Source organism: Podarcis liolepis (genome assembly GCF_965112155.1).
Source record: "Podarcis liolepis genome assembly, chromosome: 13".
Taxonomy (NCBI): domain Eukaryota; kingdom Metazoa; phylum Chordata; class Lepidosauria; order Squamata; family Lacertidae; genus Podarcis; species Podarcis liolepis.
The window spans coordinates 6,891,708-6,913,894 of NC_139573.1; the positions used below are offsets into that span (position 1 = coordinate 6,891,708).

A 22,187-nucleotide genomic window follows, 5' to 3' on the forward strand; every position below is an offset into this window, starting at 1 on the left:
TATTTCTGTCTTCCTCACCTCTTCTCTTCCTTTCTACTTTTCCCTCCCACCCTCTCTCTCCCATTTCTGCCTCTCCTCCTCTATCTCTCTCTCCTTTCCCCTCCCTCTTTCTCTCCCCTCCATCTTCTTCCCTCTCTCCCTCTCCTTCTCTCTTTCTCTGGCAGGAGAACCTCAACAAACTGATGGCCAACCTGAAAACAACCCACCCTCACTTTGTGAGGTGCCTCATCCCCAATGAGCGGAAGGCCCCTGGTAACGGGACAGGGACAGGGCTGGTGGACCGCACTGGGAGGTGCTGGTTGTGCTGGTTTGGGGAGGCCCTTGGGCAGCTAACTCACAGACAGGGACGGGTCTACGGTTCCACGTTCCCCCAGCGGTGATTACCTGAAAGGCGTACCAACCAAAGGAACGGTGGTGCAAAAGACAGGGAGGGAATCTGCCTCTATTGGCATATTTAGCACAACTCTAGCGCCAAATGGAACGGGACAGGAGCCACACAGAGCAATAGAAACATCACTTCTTAAGTGTATGGGAGGTTCCTCTCCCAATGCCTTGCCCGGGATCTCTAGGTGGCGCTGTGGGTAAAACCTCAGCACCTAGGACTTGCCGATCGCATGGTCGGCGGTTCGAATCCCCGCGGCGGGGTGCGCTCCCGTCGTTCGGTCCCAGCACCTGCCAACCTAGCAGTTCGAAAGCACCCCCAGGTGCAAGTAGATAAATAGGGACCGCTTACCAAGCGGGAAGGTAAACGGCGTTTCCGTGTACTGCGCTGGCTCGCCAGATGCAGCTTGTCACGCTGGCCACGTGACCCGGAAGTGTCTGCGGACAGCGCTGGCCCCCGGCCTCTAGAGTGAGATGAGCGCACAACCCTAGAGGCTGTCAAGACTGGCCCGTACGGGCAGGGGTACCTTTACCTTTAGTGGCAAATGGAACGGGACAGGAGCCACACAGAGCAATAGAAACATCACTTCTTAAGGTTCCTCTCCAATGCCTGGCCCGGGATCTCTAGAACCATACAATTGTTGATTGGAAGTGACCCCCAAGGGTGTCCACCCCACAGTGCAGGAATCTTTTGCCCAACGCTGGGCTCGAACCCACGTCCCTGAGGTTAAGAGTCTCATTCTCTACAGACTTCTGGCTCTGCAGTTCTGGAGCAGGAGTGTGGAGTCCTTTTTCTGCCTGGAGACCACATTCCATCCTGGGCAACCTTCTGGGATGGAGTTGTGGGTGGGGGCAAAAGAAAAAGAGGGCAGAGCAATGGGTGCAAATTGGGACGCGGGTGGCGCTGTGGTCTAACCCACAGAGCCTAGGGCTTGCAGATCAGAAGGTCGGCGGTTCGAATCCCCGGGACGGGTTGAGCTCCCGTTGCTCGGTCCCTGCTTCCAACCTAGCAGTTCGAAAACACGTCAAAGTGCAAGTAGATAAATAGGTACCGCTCCGGCGGGAAGGTAAACGGCGTTTCCGTGCGCTGCTCTGGTTCGCCAGAAGCGGCTTAGTCATGCTGGCCACATGACCCAGAAGCTGTACGTCGGCTCCCTCGGCCAATACAGCGAGATGAGCGCCGCAACCCCAGAGTCATTTGCGACTGGACTTAACTGTCAGGGGTCCCTTTACCTTTACCTTACGGCCGGCTAGTTTCAACACACGCACACACCTCTCTCTCCTCCAACCAGACAAGCAAGAGGCATTAATGACACATTCCATCCAGGCAAAGATACTCTAGGAGGTTGCAAAACGGTGTAGGGTGTGTAGGGACACTATGGGATGTGTGGCGACATAAACTAAGCTTGGATGGGACCCCAGCCAAATGAAGGGCACAGAGGAGGCCCATTTCTAACGCGGCTGACACCTCCCCTCTCTCTTTCCCTTCGCCAGGAGTGATGGACAATGCTCTGGTCATGCACCAGCTCCGCTGTAACGGAGTCCTGGAGGGCATCCGGATCTGCCGGAAGGGATTCCCCAACCGGATCCTTTACGGGGACTTCAGGCAAAGGTGAATCTGCTTTCGGGGTCACGCTGGGCGGGGCGGGGCCCTTCCCTGTATTGTGCCTGTCGCAAACTGTAACATTTGCTACCTTCCCCGCCATTGAAAAATGCCTTTCATAACAGTACTGTTCTCGTGAGGGCAAATGGCTCTCTTTGGAGGTCATGAAACGGCCTGGTCATTGATGGCGGACAACGGACAGCAACGTGCAATTAATTAGCCAGTAAAAATATCTGGAGCACGAGTCGTATTTACACACCAGCATGGTAGCTTTGCTCAGTCCGATGATTCTTTAAAAGGTTTTGGAGGAGATGGAATTGCAATCTAGAATTCTGGCGTTCGCTTAGGACTAGAACGGCCTCCTGAGCAGGGCCAGATTTAGGTTTGATGAGGCCCTCAGCTACTGAAGGTAATGGGGCCCTTTATATGTCCAGCTGTCCTTTGTCAGCAACAAATTGTCGCTGTTTTTTGTTTGTGTTGAATATATGAAATCAATCAGTAGGCATAAGACTCCTACCCTTAGTCTATGCTGCCTGATCATCAGTCTACAAGCACTTTTAAAGTGCTTGTAGTTAGATAACAGGTACAACAGCTTGACCTACATTCAACTGTGCTGCACTCCAGTCTGCAGCTGCATGCTACATGTGGCCATGCAACCAGTCTGTGCAGAATGTAGGCACCCTATATATAGAAATGAGCAAACCAGTGATATTTTAGGGAGCAGGCAAGCAGGCGGGGCCCATTACTTACATCATAGGAGCCTACACAACACAAAACACTGTTGCTGTATGTAAGTTTCCCCCCCTTTAATTTTTTTGGGCCCCCCAGAGAGTGGGGCCCTAAGCTATAGCTTGTTTAGCTTATACGTAAATTTGGCACTGCTCCCAGGCACTTGCTTCTGCGCCCCAACCATATAGCCAAATACTATAAGTAAGAATAGTACATTACAACATGCTTTAATGGGACTGCTTTGTTTTCTGTTTTCATTATGGGTGCTTATTTATTGTTTGTACCATTGGCCTTTATACTTGTAAACGGCTTAGAAGGCTATTTAGGAACTAATAAATTGATTAACAACAACAATGACGGTTAAAAAATAAATAAATAATCGTTCACTGACCCAAATTGAAAATAGGCCTACAGGTCAATTAAGAAATATGCCGTCCTGGTTTTACGCCCCTGTACTTTCTTCCCATCAGAAGAATCTTACAGCTTTGGCAGGGGAATCTAACAGGATATTTCCCTCCCCACCAGGTACCGTATCCTGAACCCAGCTGCCATCCCCGAAGGACAGTTCATCGACAGCCGGAAGGGAGCAGAGAAGCTCTTGGGCTCCTTAGATATCGACCACAACCAGTACAAGTTTGGCCACACTAAGGTGAGAGGGTGGAGCCTTTGCAGCCGCTTCCAGACAGCCTGTTTATTCAGCATCCATCCTGATTAACTTTCACATAACTTATGTGGTCATTAGACAATATCCAGTATTTATTGAGCATTTGTTCTGATTTGTTTTCATAGAGCAGTTATATCACAGTAATTTGCTTGTGGGGTGTCTATTCATTCCCTTTCATATTTTGTTCAAACACCCTTTTCGGTGTGTTTCCCAGTCAGTTTCTGAACTGCAAGACGTTCACATGGATTTGTTGCACTAAGCAAGCAATCTGCGATAAAACTTCATACCGCTGGGGTGATTGACACCCGTCAGTCCGACAGGGAAGTGTTGTCTGCCTTGAGACTCAGATGTATAGAGCTGAACTCAAAATGCTTGTTTACATAGCTGTTGTACTACCAACCTGACTGTATGCTTGTGAAACATGGACTACTTATAAACGCCATCTCCAACTCCTCAAAAGATTCCATCAACAGTGTCTCCAAAATTTTTTACACATCACTTGGGAAGACAGGCAAACTAATGCCAGTGTACTGGAAGAAGCAAAGATCACCAGTGTTGAAGCAATGATTCTTCAACATCAACTTCGTCGGACTGGTCATGTTGTGCGGATGCCTGATTATCATCATCCAAAGCAACTACTCTATTCCGAACTTAAAAATGGAAAGCGTAATGCTGGCAGTCACCAAAAGAGGTTTAAAGACTGTCTTTAAAAATGTAGTATAAACACCAACAATTGGGAAACGCTGGCCTGCAAGTGGAGAATTGGAGAACAGCCTTTACCAAAGGTGTCCTGGGCTTTGAAGACACTCGAACTCAGGACGCAAGGGAGAAACGTGCTAAGAGGAAGGCACAATTGGCAAACCCTCACTGTGATCAACTCCTGCCCAGAAACCCATGTCCCCACTGTGGAAGGACATGTGGATCCAGAATTGGCCTCCACAGTCACAGACTCATTGTTAAGACTATGTTTATGGAAGACAATCTTACTCGGCTACGAGTGATAGAAGAAGGAGGAGGAGGAGGAGGAGGAGGACTGGTACTCATCTAGTGCCCTTGTGGGCAATATTGTATGATAGATAGATGATAGATATAGATAGAGGCTTAGCCAGAGGTGCTCATGTCAACATCCCTACCACCTTTCCCTCTCCTTCCAGGTGTTTTTCAAGGCTGGGCTTCTGGGCCAATTGGAGGAAATGCGAGATGAACGCCTTTCCCGCATCATCACCCGCATCCAAGCGCAGGCCAGGGGTCAGCTCATGCGCATCGAGTTTAAGAAGATTATGGAGCGTCGGTGAGCGCTGTGATTATCCCTTCTTAACTTGCAGGTTGGGTGGGAGTAGGAATCGATTTCCACAGTATCTGGAAGAGGGAGATTCACAATAACAAGATTTCCACAGGGGTACCTGTTATTGCATTTCAACAAACGTGCTGCAGGCACTTTCCGAATGCGCTTTCAGAGCTTTTGGTTCGCAGGGAATCTTAGTCAGCTTTGGCTATTGAATGAGCATTTGTCCCGATTTGTTTACTGGTGCTCAGATGGCGTTGCATCAAAGCAAGCGCATTACCCCATCATTTTCCTTATCGCAGAAAAAAGAAGTCTGGTCTTTAGGGACAGGCAGGCTTGTATCCTCAAACGACTGTAATTGTGCAGCCGAAATTTAGCAGCATGGGACGGAACCCCATCTGAAAATAGGGACAGCCTGGAAGCACCTTTTGCGGTCACAAGAAGAGCTGCTCTTGATGGTTGTCGGAAATGCTGGAGGGCAGTTGCTTTGCTGGGCAACCTGCCTGTTTAAAATTTATTTGGCTAGTACTTACACAGTACTTATTTATTTGCACTTATAGTCTGTCCTTTGCCATATGGTTCCCAGGGCGAGTTACAAGCACACACAATTAAAATAAGCAAGAACGTACAGTTAGAATCATTTTAAAAATCATTTTATATTGCGTTTTATACCATCAACTGTCCGGTGAAGGGCAGTACAGAAATTTAATAAAATTAATAAATGAAGTGAAAAAGAGAAGAAGAAAAAAAAACCTGTGGAACTCTACAACAATGACCACCAAGACCTCATGAATTGCAGTTTCTTTTCTTTTCCTTGCCTGGAACCTCGTTTTCAAAACCAAAAAGCAATCCGTATCAGAATAAATAAATGAAAGCAGTGGCGCAGAATACAGTGCACAGCAATGGAAGAGAAGGCAAGGCAGCCAATTGGTCAAAGACCTGGAGGGTAAAGAGTTGCAATTTTGACCAATCACTGAAAACCACAGGGACATAGAGGGCTGCCTTACCCCCAAGTTGGAATATTGAGTCCCCTAGCTCAGCATTGCCCACTGCAACAGGCAGAGTCCCTCCAGGGTTTCTGGCAGGGAGGTGGGAGAGACGCTTTCTCCCGCTTAGGGGCTAAATCCCCCGTTTCCTTATCCTCCTTTCCCCAGGGATGCGTTGCTGGTGATTCAGTGGAACATCCGGGCCTTCATGGGGGTGAAGAACTGGCCTTGGATGAAGCTGTTCTTCAAAATCAAGCCTCTGCTCAAGAGCGCAGAGACCGAGAAGGAGATGCAGGTAACGCTTCTCGGATTACGGCTGAAATTTATCCAGAACTGCTAAGGGTTAAACAAACAAACAAAAAATTAAGGGCTGCCACACTGAGTCCATCCAAAAACATCTGGAAGGCCATCGAGTGCCCCAGGCTATCCCTGATTTGCTCACAGGGGTTTATAGCAGGCAGTTTATGCACTCCACAAATACAGTGGTGCCTCGCAAGACGAAAAGAATCCGTTCTGTGATTCTCTTCGTCTAGCGGCTTTTTCGTCTTGCGAAGCAAGCCCATTGACGGATTAGCGGATTAGCGCTATTAGCGGCTTTTAGCGGCTTTTAGCGGCTTATCTGCTGATCGGATCAGCTGATAAGCAGCTTAGCGGCTTAGAAAAAAGGGGGGAGGGGAAAAAACCAGCAGGAACTCGCAAGACATTGTCGTCTTGCGAAGCAAGCCCATAGGAAATTCATTTTGCGAAGCACCTCCAAAACGGAAAACGCTTTCGTCTAGCGGGTTTTCCGTCTTGCGAGGCATTCATCTTGCGGGGCACCACTGTATATGAACACCTTGCACAACAGTGTAATTAATGCAGAATTGGCCCTGTTACATGTTTGACACAATGCTCATTCCACATTTGTAAGAAACTGACATCAGGCCTTTGCTGTTACTCCTTCCGGTGCCTCCTGGAAATATTTTGGTTTAGGCAAGCCTATCCGGATATGTAGGGTGTTGACGCTTTAATTGTAAGTTTTAGCTGATCGGTTTTAATAACTTTTTTTGGAAGGTTTTCAATTTATTTAAAAACTATTTGCTGATAGTTTCATTTTTTAAATTCTGTTTGTAACCTGCTCCGAGGTCACTGGGGTTTTATTTTACAATCAAGTGGAATATAATTTTTTATGAAATAAATACACAAACAGTGAAGGCCAGGTTGAACCCTTTGCATGCTAGTCTTCTACAAACAAGGGCCGTTATTTTCCGGTTGCGAAACCGTTCAAGCACCCAACCTCACACCTGCAATCTGAAGTTGAAAAAGGTCTCGAAGCAGCCTTGCTCTACCAGCTCTGAAATATCCCTTCCCAATATATAAACCTGCCATTTGCTTTTCCTTTTAAGCAGCTACCGCTGGCTGGCTGGTTGAGTCCATCAGTCTTGTTTTCTTCTCCACAGACAATGAAGGAAGAATTTGGGCGGCTGAAGGAAGCCCTGGAGAAATCGGAGACTCGGAGGAAGGAGCTGGAGGAAAAGATGGTCTCCCTGTTGCAGGAGAAGAATGATCTCCAACTGCAAGTTCAAGCTGTGAGTGACTTTATAAAGCCACCGGGACAAACTACAAGGTCCTGGAGAGAGAGAGAGAGTCCTTGGTTGCTTCCATGTGACCTGCTCATTGAGCATATTTCCAGATTTGTTTGCATAAGGTTTGTGGGGAGGTTAGACGACGTTGGTGATCTGTTGTGCGTTGATTCTGGTTTGCTTGCAGAGAGAGTCGCTGCTGCTGCATTGAGTAAGCATCAGCTCACATTTTGAAATTTGTTTCCTCATCTCTCTCCTTATCGCTCTTGTTACGCGACGAATCAACTTTAATGGCGAAACCTGAATTGACCGGTATATGACTGAATCACACCCAAAGTTGGCAAGAAGCTGTGATCTAGCCCCACTGATGGGCCCTGCAGATTTCTTACCACTGCCCTGGCTGCCAGCAGCTCTGCAGGATTCAGATGGGGGTCCTTCCCTGTCGTACCTGGAATCTGGGATCTTCTGAATGCAAACTATCAGCTCTGCCACCGAGCTACTGACACCAAAAGATCCCATTTGGCAGCAATTCTTGACTCTGTAATTAACAACCTCTATTTTTACCTTCCTGGTAGATGGTAAAAAGGTAAAAGGCAAATGACCCCTGGACGGTTAAGTCCAGTCAAAGGCGACTATGGGGTTGTGGCACTCATCTCTCTTCAGGCCAAGGGAGCCAGCGTTTGTCCACAGACAGCTTTCCGGGTTGTGTGGCCAGCAGGACTAAACCGCTTCTGGCGCAACGGGACACCGTGACGGAAACCAGAGTGCACGGAAATGTCGTTTACCTTCCCGCCACAGCATTAACTATTTATCTACTTGCACTGGCGTGCTTTCGAACTGCTAGATTGGCAGGAGCTGCGAATGGGAGCTCACCCCATTGTGGGGATTTGAACCGCCGACCCTCTGATCAGCAAGCGCAAGAGCAGGGGTCAGCAAACTTTTTCAGCAGGGGGCCGGTCCACTGTCCCTCAGACCTTGTGGGGGGGCAGACTATATTTTGGAAAAAAATATGAACGAATTCCTATGCCCCACAAATAACCCAGAGATGCATTTTAAATAAAAGCACACACTCTACTCCTGTAAAAACACACTGGTTCTTGGACCGTCTGCGGGCCGGATTTAGAAGGCGATTGTGCCATATCCGGCCCCTGGGCCTTAGTTTGCCTACCCATGCCCAAGAGGCTCAGTGGTTTAGACCACAGCGCCACCTGGGGGTGGACAGTGTGGACGGCATGCATCCTTCCCACCTAATTGCATTGGCCTCTATAGAAACAAGCTGTTTGAGGAAAGGGTCGTAGCTCAGCGGTAGAACATTTGCTTAGCAAGCAGAAAATATCAAGTTCAATTCCAGCATCTCCAGGTAGGGCTAGGAATTTCCCCCTGTCTGAAACCCTGGATAGCCACTGCCAGTCAGGGTGGAAATTACTGAGTTATATGAGCCAATAATCTGACTCAGTATAAGACAGCTCCCTATGTTTCTGTGAAATGGGTGCATATGGAATTGACAAAACGGTTCAGGATACTGGGCAGATATGAAGCAAAGGTCAACGTGCACTGTTGCTATCTCTTAAGAAGACAGGAAGGTACGTTGGGATCAAAACAGCCTTTTACATGATCAAAAAGTCCTAACGTATTTGTTTTATTTTTATTTATTAAATTTGTATGCCGCCCTCTACCCATAGATCTCAGGGTGGTTCACAACATGAAATCACAATAAAAGCACTTTTGACCTTTCACGTCTCATCTCTTTGCAGCACCTCCTTGTTCCCGTTTACTCCGTCCTCCTCAAATGCCTAAAGAGATGCTCGCTTTTCCGAAAACCCCCTTCTTTCCTTCCTCTCCTCTTGCAGGAACAAGATAATCTGAACGATGCTGAGGAACGGTGCGACCAGCTGATCAAGAACAAGATTCAGCTGGAGGCCAAGGTGAAGGAGATGACTGAAAGGATGGAGGACGAGGAGGAGATGAACGCCGAGCTGACGGCCAAGAAGCGGAAGCTGGAGGACGAGTGTTCGGAGCTCAAGAAGGACATTGACGACCTGGAGCTGACCCTGGCCAAAGTGGAGAAGGAGAAGCACGCCACGGAGAACAAGGTGCGCTTAAGAGGGGCAGCGAGGCAAGTTCCCTATGTGAACCTGCCCAGGTGATAAGGTCCTTAGGTGAGCACCTTCTCCCAGCCCCTTCGACGTCAGTGGCACAGCTGGTGGGGACACAAGAGAGGGCCTTTTCGGTGGTGGCTCCCTGTTCTGAACTGCAGGTCCAAAGGAGGACTTGTGGGAGTGGTTGGGTGCAGGGAGACCAGAGAAGGATGTCAAAAACATCGGAATGGCCAGTTCCAGAGACTTAGGCAAAGCAGCCTGCCGTTTCTCCTAGCCTTTGCAGACACCGCAGCAAGGAGATGGCTTTGCCCGCACCCAAACAAACCTTCTCAATACAGCAGAGCAGCATATGTCATTTCACCCGACTAGATGAGGTCATAGGTGGCAAATAACCAAACCTGTCAGGATGCTTTCAGCAGCTCCCGGCTGGTTGCCCAGGAAAGTATAAAGACAAGGAAAAGTTTCTTACCATCCTTTTTCATTTCAATATTTACAGAGAGGCTATAGAACCCAGCCTCTTGGATAATGGTGCTGTCCTGAGTGAATCTCCACCCTCCGTCTCTCCCGCTTCCTCATTTGTCTTCTACGGGTGCTGCTATGTGCCCTCTGCCTTCAAGCTCTTTGCTCTCCTACTTTTAAGGCTCACCGGGTTCTGGGAGATGGAGGGTCTGGACGCTTTCTAATGACACTGTGTCAGCCAGCTGCCTCTCCAGTTCTGCCTCCCCCTCTCCCATTATTTTCCAGCTTTCCCCCTCATCTGCCTCTGAGCTGTGACCTCCCTCAAACCCCTGTTGGAAACCTACACTGTCCTCCTCTTCCTCCTCCTTGGAAGGGTCAGGATGGAGAGGCAGTCTCCCCTATTCCACCTCTGGCCAGTCCCTGACAAAACCTTACAGATAGTTCTCCTTTCTTGGCTCAGAGCCCAGCCCCGAGTTCCGCAGATAAGGATTGCATCAAAGCAGGCCAATTAGTGTATGAATATAAACATATGTGAGCCCATTGCTGCAACCGCTACCAATTAATTGTAGGGTTTTCTTGACTACCAAGATGCTTCCGGAACGGTTCACCTTTGGTTCAACACACTCCCATATTGTGGAATTCCCTCCCAAGAGGGACTACTGCAATGCGCTCTACGTGGGGCTACCTTTGAAGGTGACCTGGAAACTGCAATTAATCCAGAATGCAGCACCTAGACTGGTGACTGGGAGCGGCCACCGGGACCACATAACACCGGTCCTGAGAGATCTGCATTGGCTCCCAGTACGTTTCCGAGCACAATTCAAAGTGTTGGTGCTGACCTTTAAAGCCCTAAATGGCTTTGGCCCAATATACCTAAAGGAACGTCTCCACCCCCATCGTTCAGCCCGGACACTGAGATCCAATGCCGAGGGCCTTCTGGCGGTTCCCTCGTTGCGAGAAGTGAGGTTACAGGGAACCAGACAGAGGGCCTTCTTGGTAGTGGCGCCCTCCCTGTGGAACGCCCTCCCTTCAGATGTGAAGGAAATAAGCAGCTATCTTATCTTTAAGAGACATCTGAAGGCAGCCCTGTTTAGGGAAGTTTTTAATATTTAATGCTGTATTGTTTTTAACACTTGATTTGGAGCCGCCCAGAGTGGCTGGGGAAACTCAGCCAGATGGGTGGGATATAACTATATTATTATTATTATTATTATTATTATTATTATTATTATTATTATTATTACTTATAAGTTAGGTCAGACTGGCTCCCTCTTTTGTTATCCTTCCACCAGCAGGCTAAAGCTTCTGCAACATATTCTACCGGCAGCCTAAGACTTGCTTTCTGTCCCAGCTGTCGCCACAGAGTAGGCTGAGTGCTGACGGCAGGGCAGTGGGCTGCCCTCCAGCTAAGAGCTTCTCCCCACATGCTCCTGGGACCCCCATATGTAGATTCAAAGTTGTCCCTTCCCCCCAACTCCTGACATCTCTGGGGTTTGGCCTTCCCACCAGGTGAAAAACCTCACGGAGGAGATGGCCGGTCTGGATGAGATCATCGCCAAGCTGACCAAGGAGAAGAAATCCTTGCAAGAAGCCCACCAGCAAGCTCTGGATGACCTGCAGGTCGAAGAAGACAAAGTCAACACGCTCACCAAAGCCAAGCTGAAGCTGGAGCAGCAGGCGGACGATGTGAGTCGACAGCAGAGACTGGAGAGTCTCATGAATATGAGCACATAAGAAGCTGTTCTCAGAGCTGGAGCCTTCCAAGTGCTGCTGGACTCCAACTCCCATCAGCCCTGACCATTGGCTGCACTGGCTGCTGAGGCTGATGGGAGATGTAGTCCAGCAACATCCAGAAGGACACACTCCATCCTTGCGTCCAACCAAAGATCTCTTGCTCTGGCAGATCTTCTTGGTGGGAGACAGGGGCTTTCCCCACCTTTAGCTATCACAGTTTCTCTGTCACAGGGGTGGGGGACATTTTATTATTTTTTTCAATATAATTTTTATTAAATTTCCTGTTTTACAATTTAGAATATTCATTTAAACAACCTTAAAATATCAAAACCGTCCCTTCTTCTCTTTCCGTGGTTCATTTTGCAAAACATAAATCCCTGCGTATTTTATATAAACTAAACCATTCAGTATTCTATTATGACATCCATCAAAACTTAATTTATGCTCTTGTATTTATCTTAACGTTGCCAGTGTTTCCAAGTGTACACAATTACCACCATTTTTCCCAGTAAACATTATCCAATCTTCTTCAAACGTATGTTCTTCTCGTTCTCTTATTCTGTATGTTAGGTCGGCAAGCTGCACATATTCTGTCAGCTTAAGTTGCCATTCTTTTTCAGTTGGGACCTGGGGGTAGGGGACAATTTACGTCCTGTGGGCCATGTTGACAATTCCCCCAAGGCCGTGTGCCAGCAGTGAATGGGGACAGAGGTCAAATTGGGTGGGTTAATAGGTGTGCTTTCACTCTGCCTCCATGACTGGAAGGCAACAGAGCTTCTGAATGCCAGTTGCTGGAAACCACAGGAGAAGCGAGGGCTCTTGTTCTCTGGCCCATCCAGGCAAATGTGTCCCACCTCCCCAAAAAAGGTTGGCCAACCTTTGATCTAGTAAAAGGTAAAGGTAAAGGGGACCCCTGACCATTAGGTCCAGTCGCAGACGACTCTGGGGTTGCGGCACTTATCTCGCTTTATTGGCCGAGGGAGCCGGCGTACAGCTTCCGGGCCATGTGGCCAGCAGGACTAAGCCGCTTCTGGCGAACCAGAGCAGCGCACAGAAACGCCGTTTACCTTCCTGCCGGAGCCGTACCTATTTACAGTGGTGCCTCGCAAGACGAAAAGAATCCGTTCTGTGATTCTCTTCATCTAGCGGTTTTTTCGTCTTGCAAAGCAAGCCCATTGAAGGATTAGCGGATTAGCGCTATTAGCGGCTTTTAGCGGCTTATCTGCTGATCGGATCAGCTGATAAGCGGCTTAGCGGCTTAGAAAAAGGGGGGGGAGGGAAAAAAACCAGCAGGAACTCGCAAGACATTGTCGTCTTGCGAAGCAAGCCCATAGGAAATTCGTTTTGCGAAGCACCTCCAAAACGGAAAACTCTTTCGTCTAGCGAGTTTTCCATCTTGCGAGGCATTCGTCTTGCGGGGCACCACTGTAGCTACTTGCACTTCATGCTTTCGAACTGCTAGGTTGGCAGGAACAGGGACCGAGCAACGGGAGCTCACCCCGTTGCGGGGATTTGAACCGCCGACCTTCTGATCGGCAAGCCCTAGGCTCTGTGGTTTAACCCACAGCGCCACCCGCGTCCCATCTAGTAGACTCCCCCAAATGAATTCTGCAGTCCAAAGCACAAGAAACCACCTGTGAGTAACACCCGTTTCTTCTTCTTGTTGTTCCTGTCTGCCTCTTTCCAACCAGCTGGAAGGCTCCCTGGAACAGGAGAGGAAGATCCGTATGGACCTGGAACGGGCCAAGAGGAAGCTGGAAGGGGACTTGAAGCTGACCCAGGAGAACATCATGGACCTGGAGAACGACAAGCAACAGCTGGAGGATAAACTGAAAAAGTAGGGGACGTGCCTCATCTTAGCATGCTTTGCAGGAGCCTCGGGAAACAGGAGAGAGAGGAGAGGCCACCCCTCTCTGCCCGCCACTACCAAACTCTTTTCACTGTTTTCACCCTTTATTCTTGGGTAGCATATTCGTGGAGGAGGGGGCTATGGATGGCTAGTAGCCCTGACGGCTGAGCTGTGCCTTCATAGCTGGAGGCAGTAATAATAATAATAATAATAATAATAATAATAATTTAGTATTTATACTCCGCCCATCTGGCTGAGTTTCCCCAGCCACCCTGGGCAGCTCCTAACAATATTAAAAACAAAATAAAATATCAAACATTAAGAACTTCCCTGAACCGGGTCTGCCTTCAGATTTCTTCTAAAAGTCAGGTAGTTGCTTATTTCCTTGACATCTGGTGGGAGGGTGTTCCACAGGGCGGGCGCCACCACCGAGAAGGCCCTCTGCCTGGTTCCCTGTAGCCTCACTTCTCGCAGGGAGGGAACCGCCAGAAGGCCCTCAGAGCTGGACCTCTGTAATCTTTCCAAATACCATTTGCTGGAGAGGAGAGGAGAGGGCTCTGGTGTTCAGGTTGTGCTTGTTGGCTTCCCACTGGGGCATCTAGTTGGTCACCGCAAGAACAGAATGCTGGACACTTGAGAGCTTTAGACATTAGAACACCTGACTGATGAGGATATAATGACATAAGGACTAACATAACCCGGAACCAGGAAAAAGGACGTTGGATAAACTTAGAATGAGAAATGTTTTTTGTAAATAATCTATATCTATGGAATTAGTGTAATACTAAGGAAATACTAAGAGATGTTGGAAAGGAAGTAATTGGCTTTTGCAGAAAGGTTAAATATGGTTAAAATTTCAGAATCTTTAGAGATTTAAGGATAAGGTAAAGTTAATGAAACTAATGGGGGGAAAATGAAGTGGCTGAGTAATAAGGAGAAATTAGAATCTGGAAGAATGGTTTGATTATAAATGAAAATATGAAGTAATATTATATGAGGACATATAATTAAGGGTAAGATATGAGGGTATGAATTTGCTAAATAAATTTTTGAATGGAATACAAAGAGGGAGGTGAGAGGAAGTCAGGAAAATAAGTAAAAGAATGATAGAAATTGAAGGGAGGGATTTTTATCTGTATTTTTTCTTTTTTGTTTCTTTTTTGTTTCTGCTTTTATGCGGAATTTTTGGTTTTGGGGGTTTTCTGGTGTTTATTTTTTTATTGTTTGTTGTTATGTCTTTTGTAATCTTTTCTCTTGTTAAAACTCAATAAAATATTATTTTTTAAAAAAACCAAAAAAAACACACCAGGATGCTGGACTAGGTGGAGCATTGGCCTGATCCAGCAGGCTCTTCTTTATATACTTATAAATATCTAAAACAAACGCATGTGAGCTGTGTCCAGTTTTGCCCACCAGGGATTAAGGAGGGTGTTGTTGGCACTATTGCAACATGCCTGGAGACCCAAGGTGGAAGAGCCCAGGTCTAGACCAAAGGGCCTCATTCTGGTGGTGGCACAGGGAATGATGCAGTGGTTGGTCAGGTGAAAATCATGCAGAACGGGGGGGGGGGGGGGAGAGAGAGATAGATAGATAGATAGATAATTTATTACAAAGACCAGCTCACATAACATAACACAATAAAAACAGCGTTCATAAAGATAAAATATACAATCGGAGCAGATTGCAGCAATAGCTCATGAGTTAAAATTGAGATATAGCCACTTCCGCCTTCAAAAGGAGGTGGTGTTGCGGGCTTCACGCCCCCACCACGCACGCGTGATTGCGGGAATCCCCAGCTGCGTCATCCCCTGGACAGCCAATCGGCTGGCTTGGGGGGCGTGGCCTGCCCTATTTAACGCAGGCATAGCCGGGGATCTCCCTCTTTTGCCGCCTCCAGCTGCTCCAGCTGAAGGGCAACTTCAGCATTTCCCTAGTAAGCTATTTTATTCTAGAGGATTATTTGTATTCTAGAGGATTATCTAATGTATGAATGGGGTGGGGGGAGGGAATGGGAGGATGGTGGTGTTTACGTCCCCAAATGCCTTTTTCAGGAAGGAGTTTGACATCAACCAGCAGAACAGCAAGATTGAGGATGAGCAGGCCCTGGCTTCACAGCTGCAGAAGAAGTTGAAGGAACTGCAGGTGGGTGCCCTGCTTAGACCTTCAGCTTTCAGGTGTCTCTCTGCTCTAGAAATGCCCAGGGATGGACTTTCCCTCTTTCCCCAGCTCTTGGCTTTACGTTCTAGAACCACCTTCTGACCTAGAACCCACCCCCTGTGAGTTTGGCCCTGGGACAAGCCACATGCCATGCAAAGTTCTTGCCCTTGAGCCAATATGCTGGGTGGATTGAGGGACCCGTCTTCTTTTTTTTCTGTGGTCCAGGCACGGATCGAGGAGCTGGAAGAGGAGCTGGAGGCGGAGCGAGCATCCCGGGCCAAGGTGGAGAAGCAGCGCTCCGACCTCTCGCGGGAGCTGGAGGAGATCAGCGAGCGGCTGGAGGAGGCCGGCGGGGCCACCACCGTGCAGGTGGAGCTGAACAAGAAGCGGGAGGCGGAATTCCAGAAGATGCGCCGCGACCTGGAGGAGGCGACTCTCCACCACGAGGCCACGGCGGCCACGCTCCGCAAGAAGCACGCCGACTCGGTGGCTGAGCTGGGGGAGCAGATTGACAACCTTCAGCGCGTGAAACAGAAGCTGGAGAAGGAGAAGAGCGAGTTGAAGTTGGAGCTGGACGACGTGGGCTCCAACATGGAGCAGCTGCTGAAAGCCAAGGTGCTGTATGGATGGATGGAGGAGCTAAAGATAGCTCAAAGGGGTACCTGGATATCTGGAGGTGGAAGCTGGGGAGAGGGGGAAGCTGGGAAGGTATTATCCTGACACCTAGAGATCAAGCTGAGCCAAGGGGCATCCTACTGGGATGTCCTTTGGTGGACTGTCTCCAAATGACATATTGTCCGGAGCACTGTGTACAAATCCAGCATGTTCCTTTAAACTGAGTGGCTCAGTTAAGCCTGATTAAGACTAAAAAGGCAGCATGTGGCCTGTTTGCTTGAAGGTTTTGGCACACCTTCCTCATGTTGCTGCCTTGCTGGCCTCTGGCGCTGTCCTCCTCAGTCCTCTCTCACCTTCCTCGCTTTTCACCCCTTCCACTTCTTCCCCTCTCGGCCGGCAGGTGAATTTGGAGAAGATGTGTCGCACCGTGGAGGACCAGGCCGCAGATTACCGGGCCAAGTTTGAGGAGACCCAGAGGACCCTCAACGACACCAACACACAGCGAGCCAAACTCCAGACGGAAAATGGTATAACACACATTGTTTTCCCACTGGCTTTCTGTTTATTTACTTTCCTAGAGGGAACAAAATCCAGGGCTGCCCTGCTGTTAGGCATAGTGAGCACCTCAGGTGTTAGATATTTGGGGGCATTCCTCTTTGTTGCCCCTCACTTTTTCTTGGGGCCCCGAACCTTCCCATGGCTTTAGGTGCCATGGAGGTGGTTCAGCCAGTGTTCATCCTCCAGTCCATTTGGTTTCTGTATGTGGAATGGAGAGTGGGCAGCCATCTTGGCCGTCTCCTCGGGCCATGAAATGTCTTGGGCCCCGGACGGAGTGCATCAGCTTTGCAGAAGCAAACATGCCGTCTTCCCTGCCCCTCAGGAGAACTCGCCCGCCAACTCGAAGAGAAGGAGGCACTCATTTCTCAGCTCACTCGAGGGAAGCAGTCGTACACCCAGCAAATGGAGGACTTGAAGAGGCAGCTGGAAGAGGAGGCCAAGGTAAACGAGCCATGAGAACTGTAGGTCTGAGGCAGAGGGATGCTGAGAGAAAGCAGACGAGAGAATTGCAGGAACTGTGGGTCAGGGATCGGAGTCTGAGGGAAAATCAGTGGAATATGAGAATCGGGGATTCAGGATTCAGAGGTTGCAGTGGGAGAAGGCATGAAGCAGGTGTTGAGGGAGATCAACCAATTTTCTCATGTCCGTCCTTCACTCAGGCCAAGAATGCTCTGGCACATGCGCTGCAGTCGGCCCGCCATGACTGCGACCTTCTGAGGGAGCAGTATGAGGAAGAAGTAGAGGCCAAAGCGGAGCTCCAGCGCTCTCTGTCCAAGGCCAACTCCGAGGTGGCGCAGTGGAGGACCAAGTACGAAACCGACGCCATTCAGAGGACGGAGGAGCTGGAGGAGGCCAAGTAAGTGAGAAGGTCTGGAATGGATGTCTACCTCAGCCCTGCCAGCTCACAGGCCTGCCTGGCTCCTGTGGAATGGCGTCTGGGCTCAAGGGTCCAGGCGGAGATGGACAAGCCAAGGCATTTGAGCAGCAGGAGGCTCAGACCAAAGAAACAGGCCTGGCCTGACCGCTCTGATAGCCACACAGCCTCCTCTGGCCTATCAGGGGATTGGGCAACTGCTGAAGCAGGTGGCCGGTTTTCTTTCCTACTCCTTCCCTTGGCCGGCACTTGAGATGGGGATGTGGGTCCCCTCGGCAGCCTTTGGGGTCTGCTGTGGGCCTGACTCTCTCACACACCACCACTGCCCCCCCTCCAGCCCTGCCCATCCCCTTCCCCCCAAAGCCCCACGGACATCGCTCTTTGGTTCCTCTAACGGCGAAGCTTTTGGCTCGGGTTATATTTTAAAATGGCAGCGTATAAGACGAGCAAAAAGCTTGTTGGTTGGAGGAGAAATCCCCCACTTAAACAAAACAAAACAAAAAAGGCGCTAAGGTAGGTTGAGGTAGGAGGAGCTGTGGTGTTGGTGGCCGGGGTGGGAGGTACATTCACTGTGCCCAACGAGGCCAAAAGAGCAGAGCTGGGGGTACGACACACAAGTTGTGGGCCTCGCCTGTGCAGCCACACTCTGCCCCCCTATGATGACTGCTGTCCCAGGTAGAGCAGGGGTGGGGGACCCTCATGTGCCCCCCCCAGCAACCTCTGTTCCTCCTCTCTCTCTCTGTGTATAAAACCCTCTGACTTCTGTATGGCTGGAGTGTAGCCTACAGTACAAAGGTAAGAACTGAAGCCATTGGCCCGTCTACTTTTGCCTCTGTCCCTAATCATTGGCATTCGGCCCTCGGAAGGTTGGCCACAAGGGAATGTGGCCCCTGGACTAGGAAAAGAAAGGTCGCCCACCCCTGAGGTAAGACCATTGAGATTACTTCCCGGAGCGCCCTGGCGAGGTCATTGTGGAGGCCCATTTTCTCTCTGCTGTTCCTCCTCTCCCTCATCCGTAGGCTGAGGAAGCAAGCCAGCCCCTCCTGCGGTAATAATTGATTCACTTTCCCCCCACCCACCCACAAACTTGCATATCAGGAAGAAGCTGGCGCAGCGCCTGCAAGACGCCGAAGAGGCGGTGGAGGCCGTGAACGCCAAGTGCTCCTCCCTGGAGAAGACCAAGCACCGCCTGCAGAACGAGATCGAAGACCTCATGGTGGACGTGGAGCGCTCAAACGCGGCCGCAGCTGCCCTGGACAAGAAGCAGAGGAACTTCGACAAGGCGAGTGACTCAGCTGGGAGAAAGGGAAATGGGCGCAATTCAGAGTGAAACAAGGGTCATGTCCTCCAGCTCAAGTTAGAGTTGTTGTTTGCCCTCTTTCCCCTCCATCCCCTCAGATCCTCTCGGAGTGGAAGCAGAAATACGAGGAGACCCAGGCAGAGCTGGAGGCCTCTCAGAAGGAGTCCCGGGCACTCAGCACTGAGCTCTTCAAGCTGAAGAACGCCTACGAGGAGTCTCTGGAGCACCTGGAGACCTTGAGGAGGGAGAACAAGAACTTACAGGGTGAGTTAGCGTGAGGACGAGGCCTGCAGCGAAGCCTTGCTGCTTCACAACTTATCCCTCGCTTGAGCTTATCCTTCTCTCCGGTCTGAGCCAAGTCTCCCGCTCCCTCCTCTCTCCCTACAGAGGAGATTTCCGACCTCACTGAGCAGTTGGGCGAGGGGGGCAAGAGCATGCACGAACTAGAGAAGGTCCGGAAGCAGCTGGAGGCTGAGAAGATGGAGTTGCAGGCAGCTCTGGAAGAGGCTGAGGTGATACCAGACGCCGTTCTCCCTAAAGCACCAACCTTTGCCCCTCCTTGTCCACCTATCTCCGCTTCTACTTCTTTTCTCTGCACCTCCTCTTCCCTTCCGCCCCCTCCCCTATTTTAAATCACTTTAATCACCACAGTTTCCCCACACAAGGAACCCTGGCAGTTAAGAAATTCTTGCTAGCCCAACGGTCTGCTCTGCCATGAGGCAGGCTGGGAGGGGGCAGTTTGGGGCACCATGAAAGGAAAGGAAACAACCAGCTATTTAATTTATCATTGTTGTTTTACGGCAAGAGGCACCACTTGAAGTCTGGACCTCTGGGGGCCAAATAAGCTTTTCCTAACATTTCCTGCTCAGAGCAATGGGCCTTTATCTCTCCCTCCCTCCCTCCAGCCCGGAAATACCTGGAAACAGAGGTTCTGCACAAACAGTATAGCGCTATATTATTTTGATAGTGCCCACCGCATAACCAAGATCATCCATCATGTTTACAAAAACCTCTCACAGCACAAAGATCCCCCGCAACATTAATTAAACTCTTCCTCCATTCTGGTTCTGTCCATTCCCCCCCCCCACACACACATTCTGTACATCCTGACTGTGGGATAAGTGATGAATTGCCCCTTATTTCGGCAACTTCTGCTCCTCGTGTGGGGTGTGAGAACTATAATTGCCAGTTTATTTGTGTTGATATTTTTTTTCTTTATGTCTGTATAAACAGCATTTGTTGGGTTGGGTAGGGTAGGGTAGGGAACAGAAGCCAACAAGGAGCAATTCATCACTTATCTTCAGCCACATCCCAAAAGAAACCATAAAACGAGCAGAACTTGCAAACAGGAAGTGTTTACTTAAAGGCACAGTAGTCCTTAAAAGTTTCAACATTGCTTTGCTCCTCTGTACTGGGCAGGCTGGCATTTCAATTGCTTTCCATTGGCGCAAATCAGGTCAGGGGAAAACCCAAGATGAAAATACTGGAATGCAATGACTTGACATCAACATTGTCTTGAGGACTTTCCCGTAAAAATAATGAGCAATTCTGGAGAACAGGTCCAAAATAGAAACAACTGTGTAACTGTTGACATGATAGAGCCTTGGCCCACCAGAAAGCAGCTGCCCTATCTGATAGAGTTTGAGTTGAGGAAGAAGCTGGATTTTGACCTCCAGTCTTGTCTCCTCCGATTCTCCTTCCACTTCTCCCCTCATCCATTTGTCCTCTCACTCTAACCCATCATTTCCTGACCTTCCAGGCCTCTCTGGAGCACGAGGAAGGCAAGATCCTGCGGGCCCAGCTGGAGTTCAACCAGATCAAGGCCGACATTGAGCGCAAGCTGGCCGAGAAGGACGAGGAGATGGAGCAGGCCAAGCGCAACCACTTGAGGATGGTGGACTCGCTCCAGGCCTCCCTCGACGCCGAGACCCGCAGCCGCAACGAGGCGCTGAGGGTCAAGAAGAAGATGGAGGGCGACCTCAACGAGATGGAGATCCAGCTCAGCCAAGCCAACCGGGTGGCAGCTGAGGCCCAGAAACACCTCAAGATTGCCCACACCCACCTCAAGGTAACGAGGCACGAGGCCTTTGCCCCCCACCTCAGTGGACCACAGCCTGAGGGGCTGGGAGGGGAGGTTCACACAGCCCCACACAAAAGGGCAGGGAGGTATTTATGGGAAGAAAGAGGCTTACAATAATAATAATAATAATAATAATAATAATAATAATAATAATAATAATATTTATACCCCGCTCATCTGGCTGAGTCTCCCCAGCCACTCTGGGCGGCTCCCAATCAAGTGTTGAAAACAGTACAGCATTAAATATTAAAAACTTCCCTAAACAGGGCTGCCTTCAGATGTCTTTTAAAGATAGGATAGCTGCTTATTTCCTTCACATCTGAAGGGAGGGTGTTCCACAGGGCGGGTGCCACTACCGAGAAGGCCCTCTGCCCGGTTCCCTGTAGCTGCACAGTGAGGGAACTGCCAGAAGGCCCTCGGTGCTGGACCTCAGTGTCCGGGCTGGACGATGGGGGTGGAGACGCTCCTTCAGGTATACAGGACCGAGGCTCTTTAGGGCTTTAAAGGTCAGCGCCAACACTTTGAATTGTGCTCGGAAATTGTAATTGTACTTACAGCTTGAAACAATATAAGTGTGTGTGTGTGTGTGGTTGCCCAGGACAACCAGATCCAACTGGATGACGTCCTGCGAGCCAACGAAGACCTGAAGGAGAACATTGCCATAGTAGAGAGGCGGAACTCCCTGCTGCAGGCCGAGCTTGAAGAGCTACGCAGCGTGGTGGAGCAAACGGAGCGCGGCCGGAAACTCGCCGAGCAGGAGTTGATCGAGGCCAGCGAGCGGGTGCAGCTCCTCCACTCCCAGGTGAAGAGGGGATGACCCTGATTTCATATGTGAAAACAAACAAACAAGCACTAATTTGAGGGGGCTGATACCTTCCCTTTGCAGAACGACAGGGTGCTGTTACTTTCAAAGGCCAGGCGAGTCCCACAGTCTTGTGAACTTGGGTGCTCTTGTCATCGTGACAGCCTGTCCTTGCTTCATGTTCTGGACTACAAAATTCCTCTGCCTGAACTGAGACAATATTTTCTGGAGTGTAGAGTCCCTGCCTATCCCCACTCTTCCATCTCCTCCTCTTTGACTCCCCATTGGGGTTTCCTGCCCCAGTCCTTCTCTCACCCTTCCACTGGCCAACTCCATTCCTGCCTGTCACTCTCTCTCCCCTCCTCCCATCTTCTCATCTCCTTCGTTGCCTCCATCTTTCACCCCCTCAATTTAGCCTGCTTCCAGTGATAGCATCTTCTCCTGCCCCTT

At 49.7% G+C, this 22,187-nt stretch overlaps 1 protein-coding gene across 2 annotated transcripts in view; it reads left to right on the forward strand.

Annotated features, from left to right (window-relative positions):
* LOC310692046 (myosin-6) overlaps positions 1 to 22,187 on the forward strand; it is a 52,084-nt gene that overhangs the window by 23,465 nt on the left and 6,432 nt on the right. For both annotated transcript variants that reach the window (XM_083472446.1, XM_083472447.1), the window contains 19 exons: positions 165 to 252; positions 1,876 to 1,993; positions 3,239 to 3,362; positions 4,532 to 4,668; positions 5,817 to 5,943; positions 7,088 to 7,216; positions 9,061 to 9,303; positions 11,278 to 11,454; positions 13,194 to 13,339; positions 15,403 to 15,493; positions 15,734 to 16,123; positions 16,524 to 16,650; positions 17,004 to 17,122; positions 17,341 to 17,537; positions 18,654 to 18,837; positions 18,954 to 19,119; positions 19,243 to 19,367; positions 20,615 to 20,923; positions 21,534 to 21,737. In XM_083472446.1, coding sequence (XP_083328572.1) covers positions 165 to 252; positions 1,876 to 1,993; positions 3,239 to 3,362; positions 4,532 to 4,668; positions 5,817 to 5,943; positions 7,088 to 7,216; positions 9,061 to 9,303; positions 11,278 to 11,454; positions 13,194 to 13,339; positions 15,403 to 15,493; positions 15,734 to 16,123; positions 16,524 to 16,650; positions 17,004 to 17,122; positions 17,341 to 17,537; positions 18,654 to 18,837; positions 18,954 to 19,119; positions 19,243 to 19,367; positions 20,615 to 20,923; positions 21,534 to 21,737 — 3,201 coding nt within the window. The remainder of the gene's footprint in view (positions 1 to 164; positions 253 to 1,875; positions 1,994 to 3,238; positions 3,363 to 4,531; positions 4,669 to 5,816; positions 5,944 to 7,087; positions 7,217 to 9,060; positions 9,304 to 11,277; positions 11,455 to 13,193; positions 13,340 to 15,402; positions 15,494 to 15,733; positions 16,124 to 16,523; positions 16,651 to 17,003; positions 17,123 to 17,340; positions 17,538 to 18,653; positions 18,838 to 18,953; positions 19,120 to 19,242; positions 19,368 to 20,614; positions 20,924 to 21,533; positions 21,738 to 22,187) is intronic.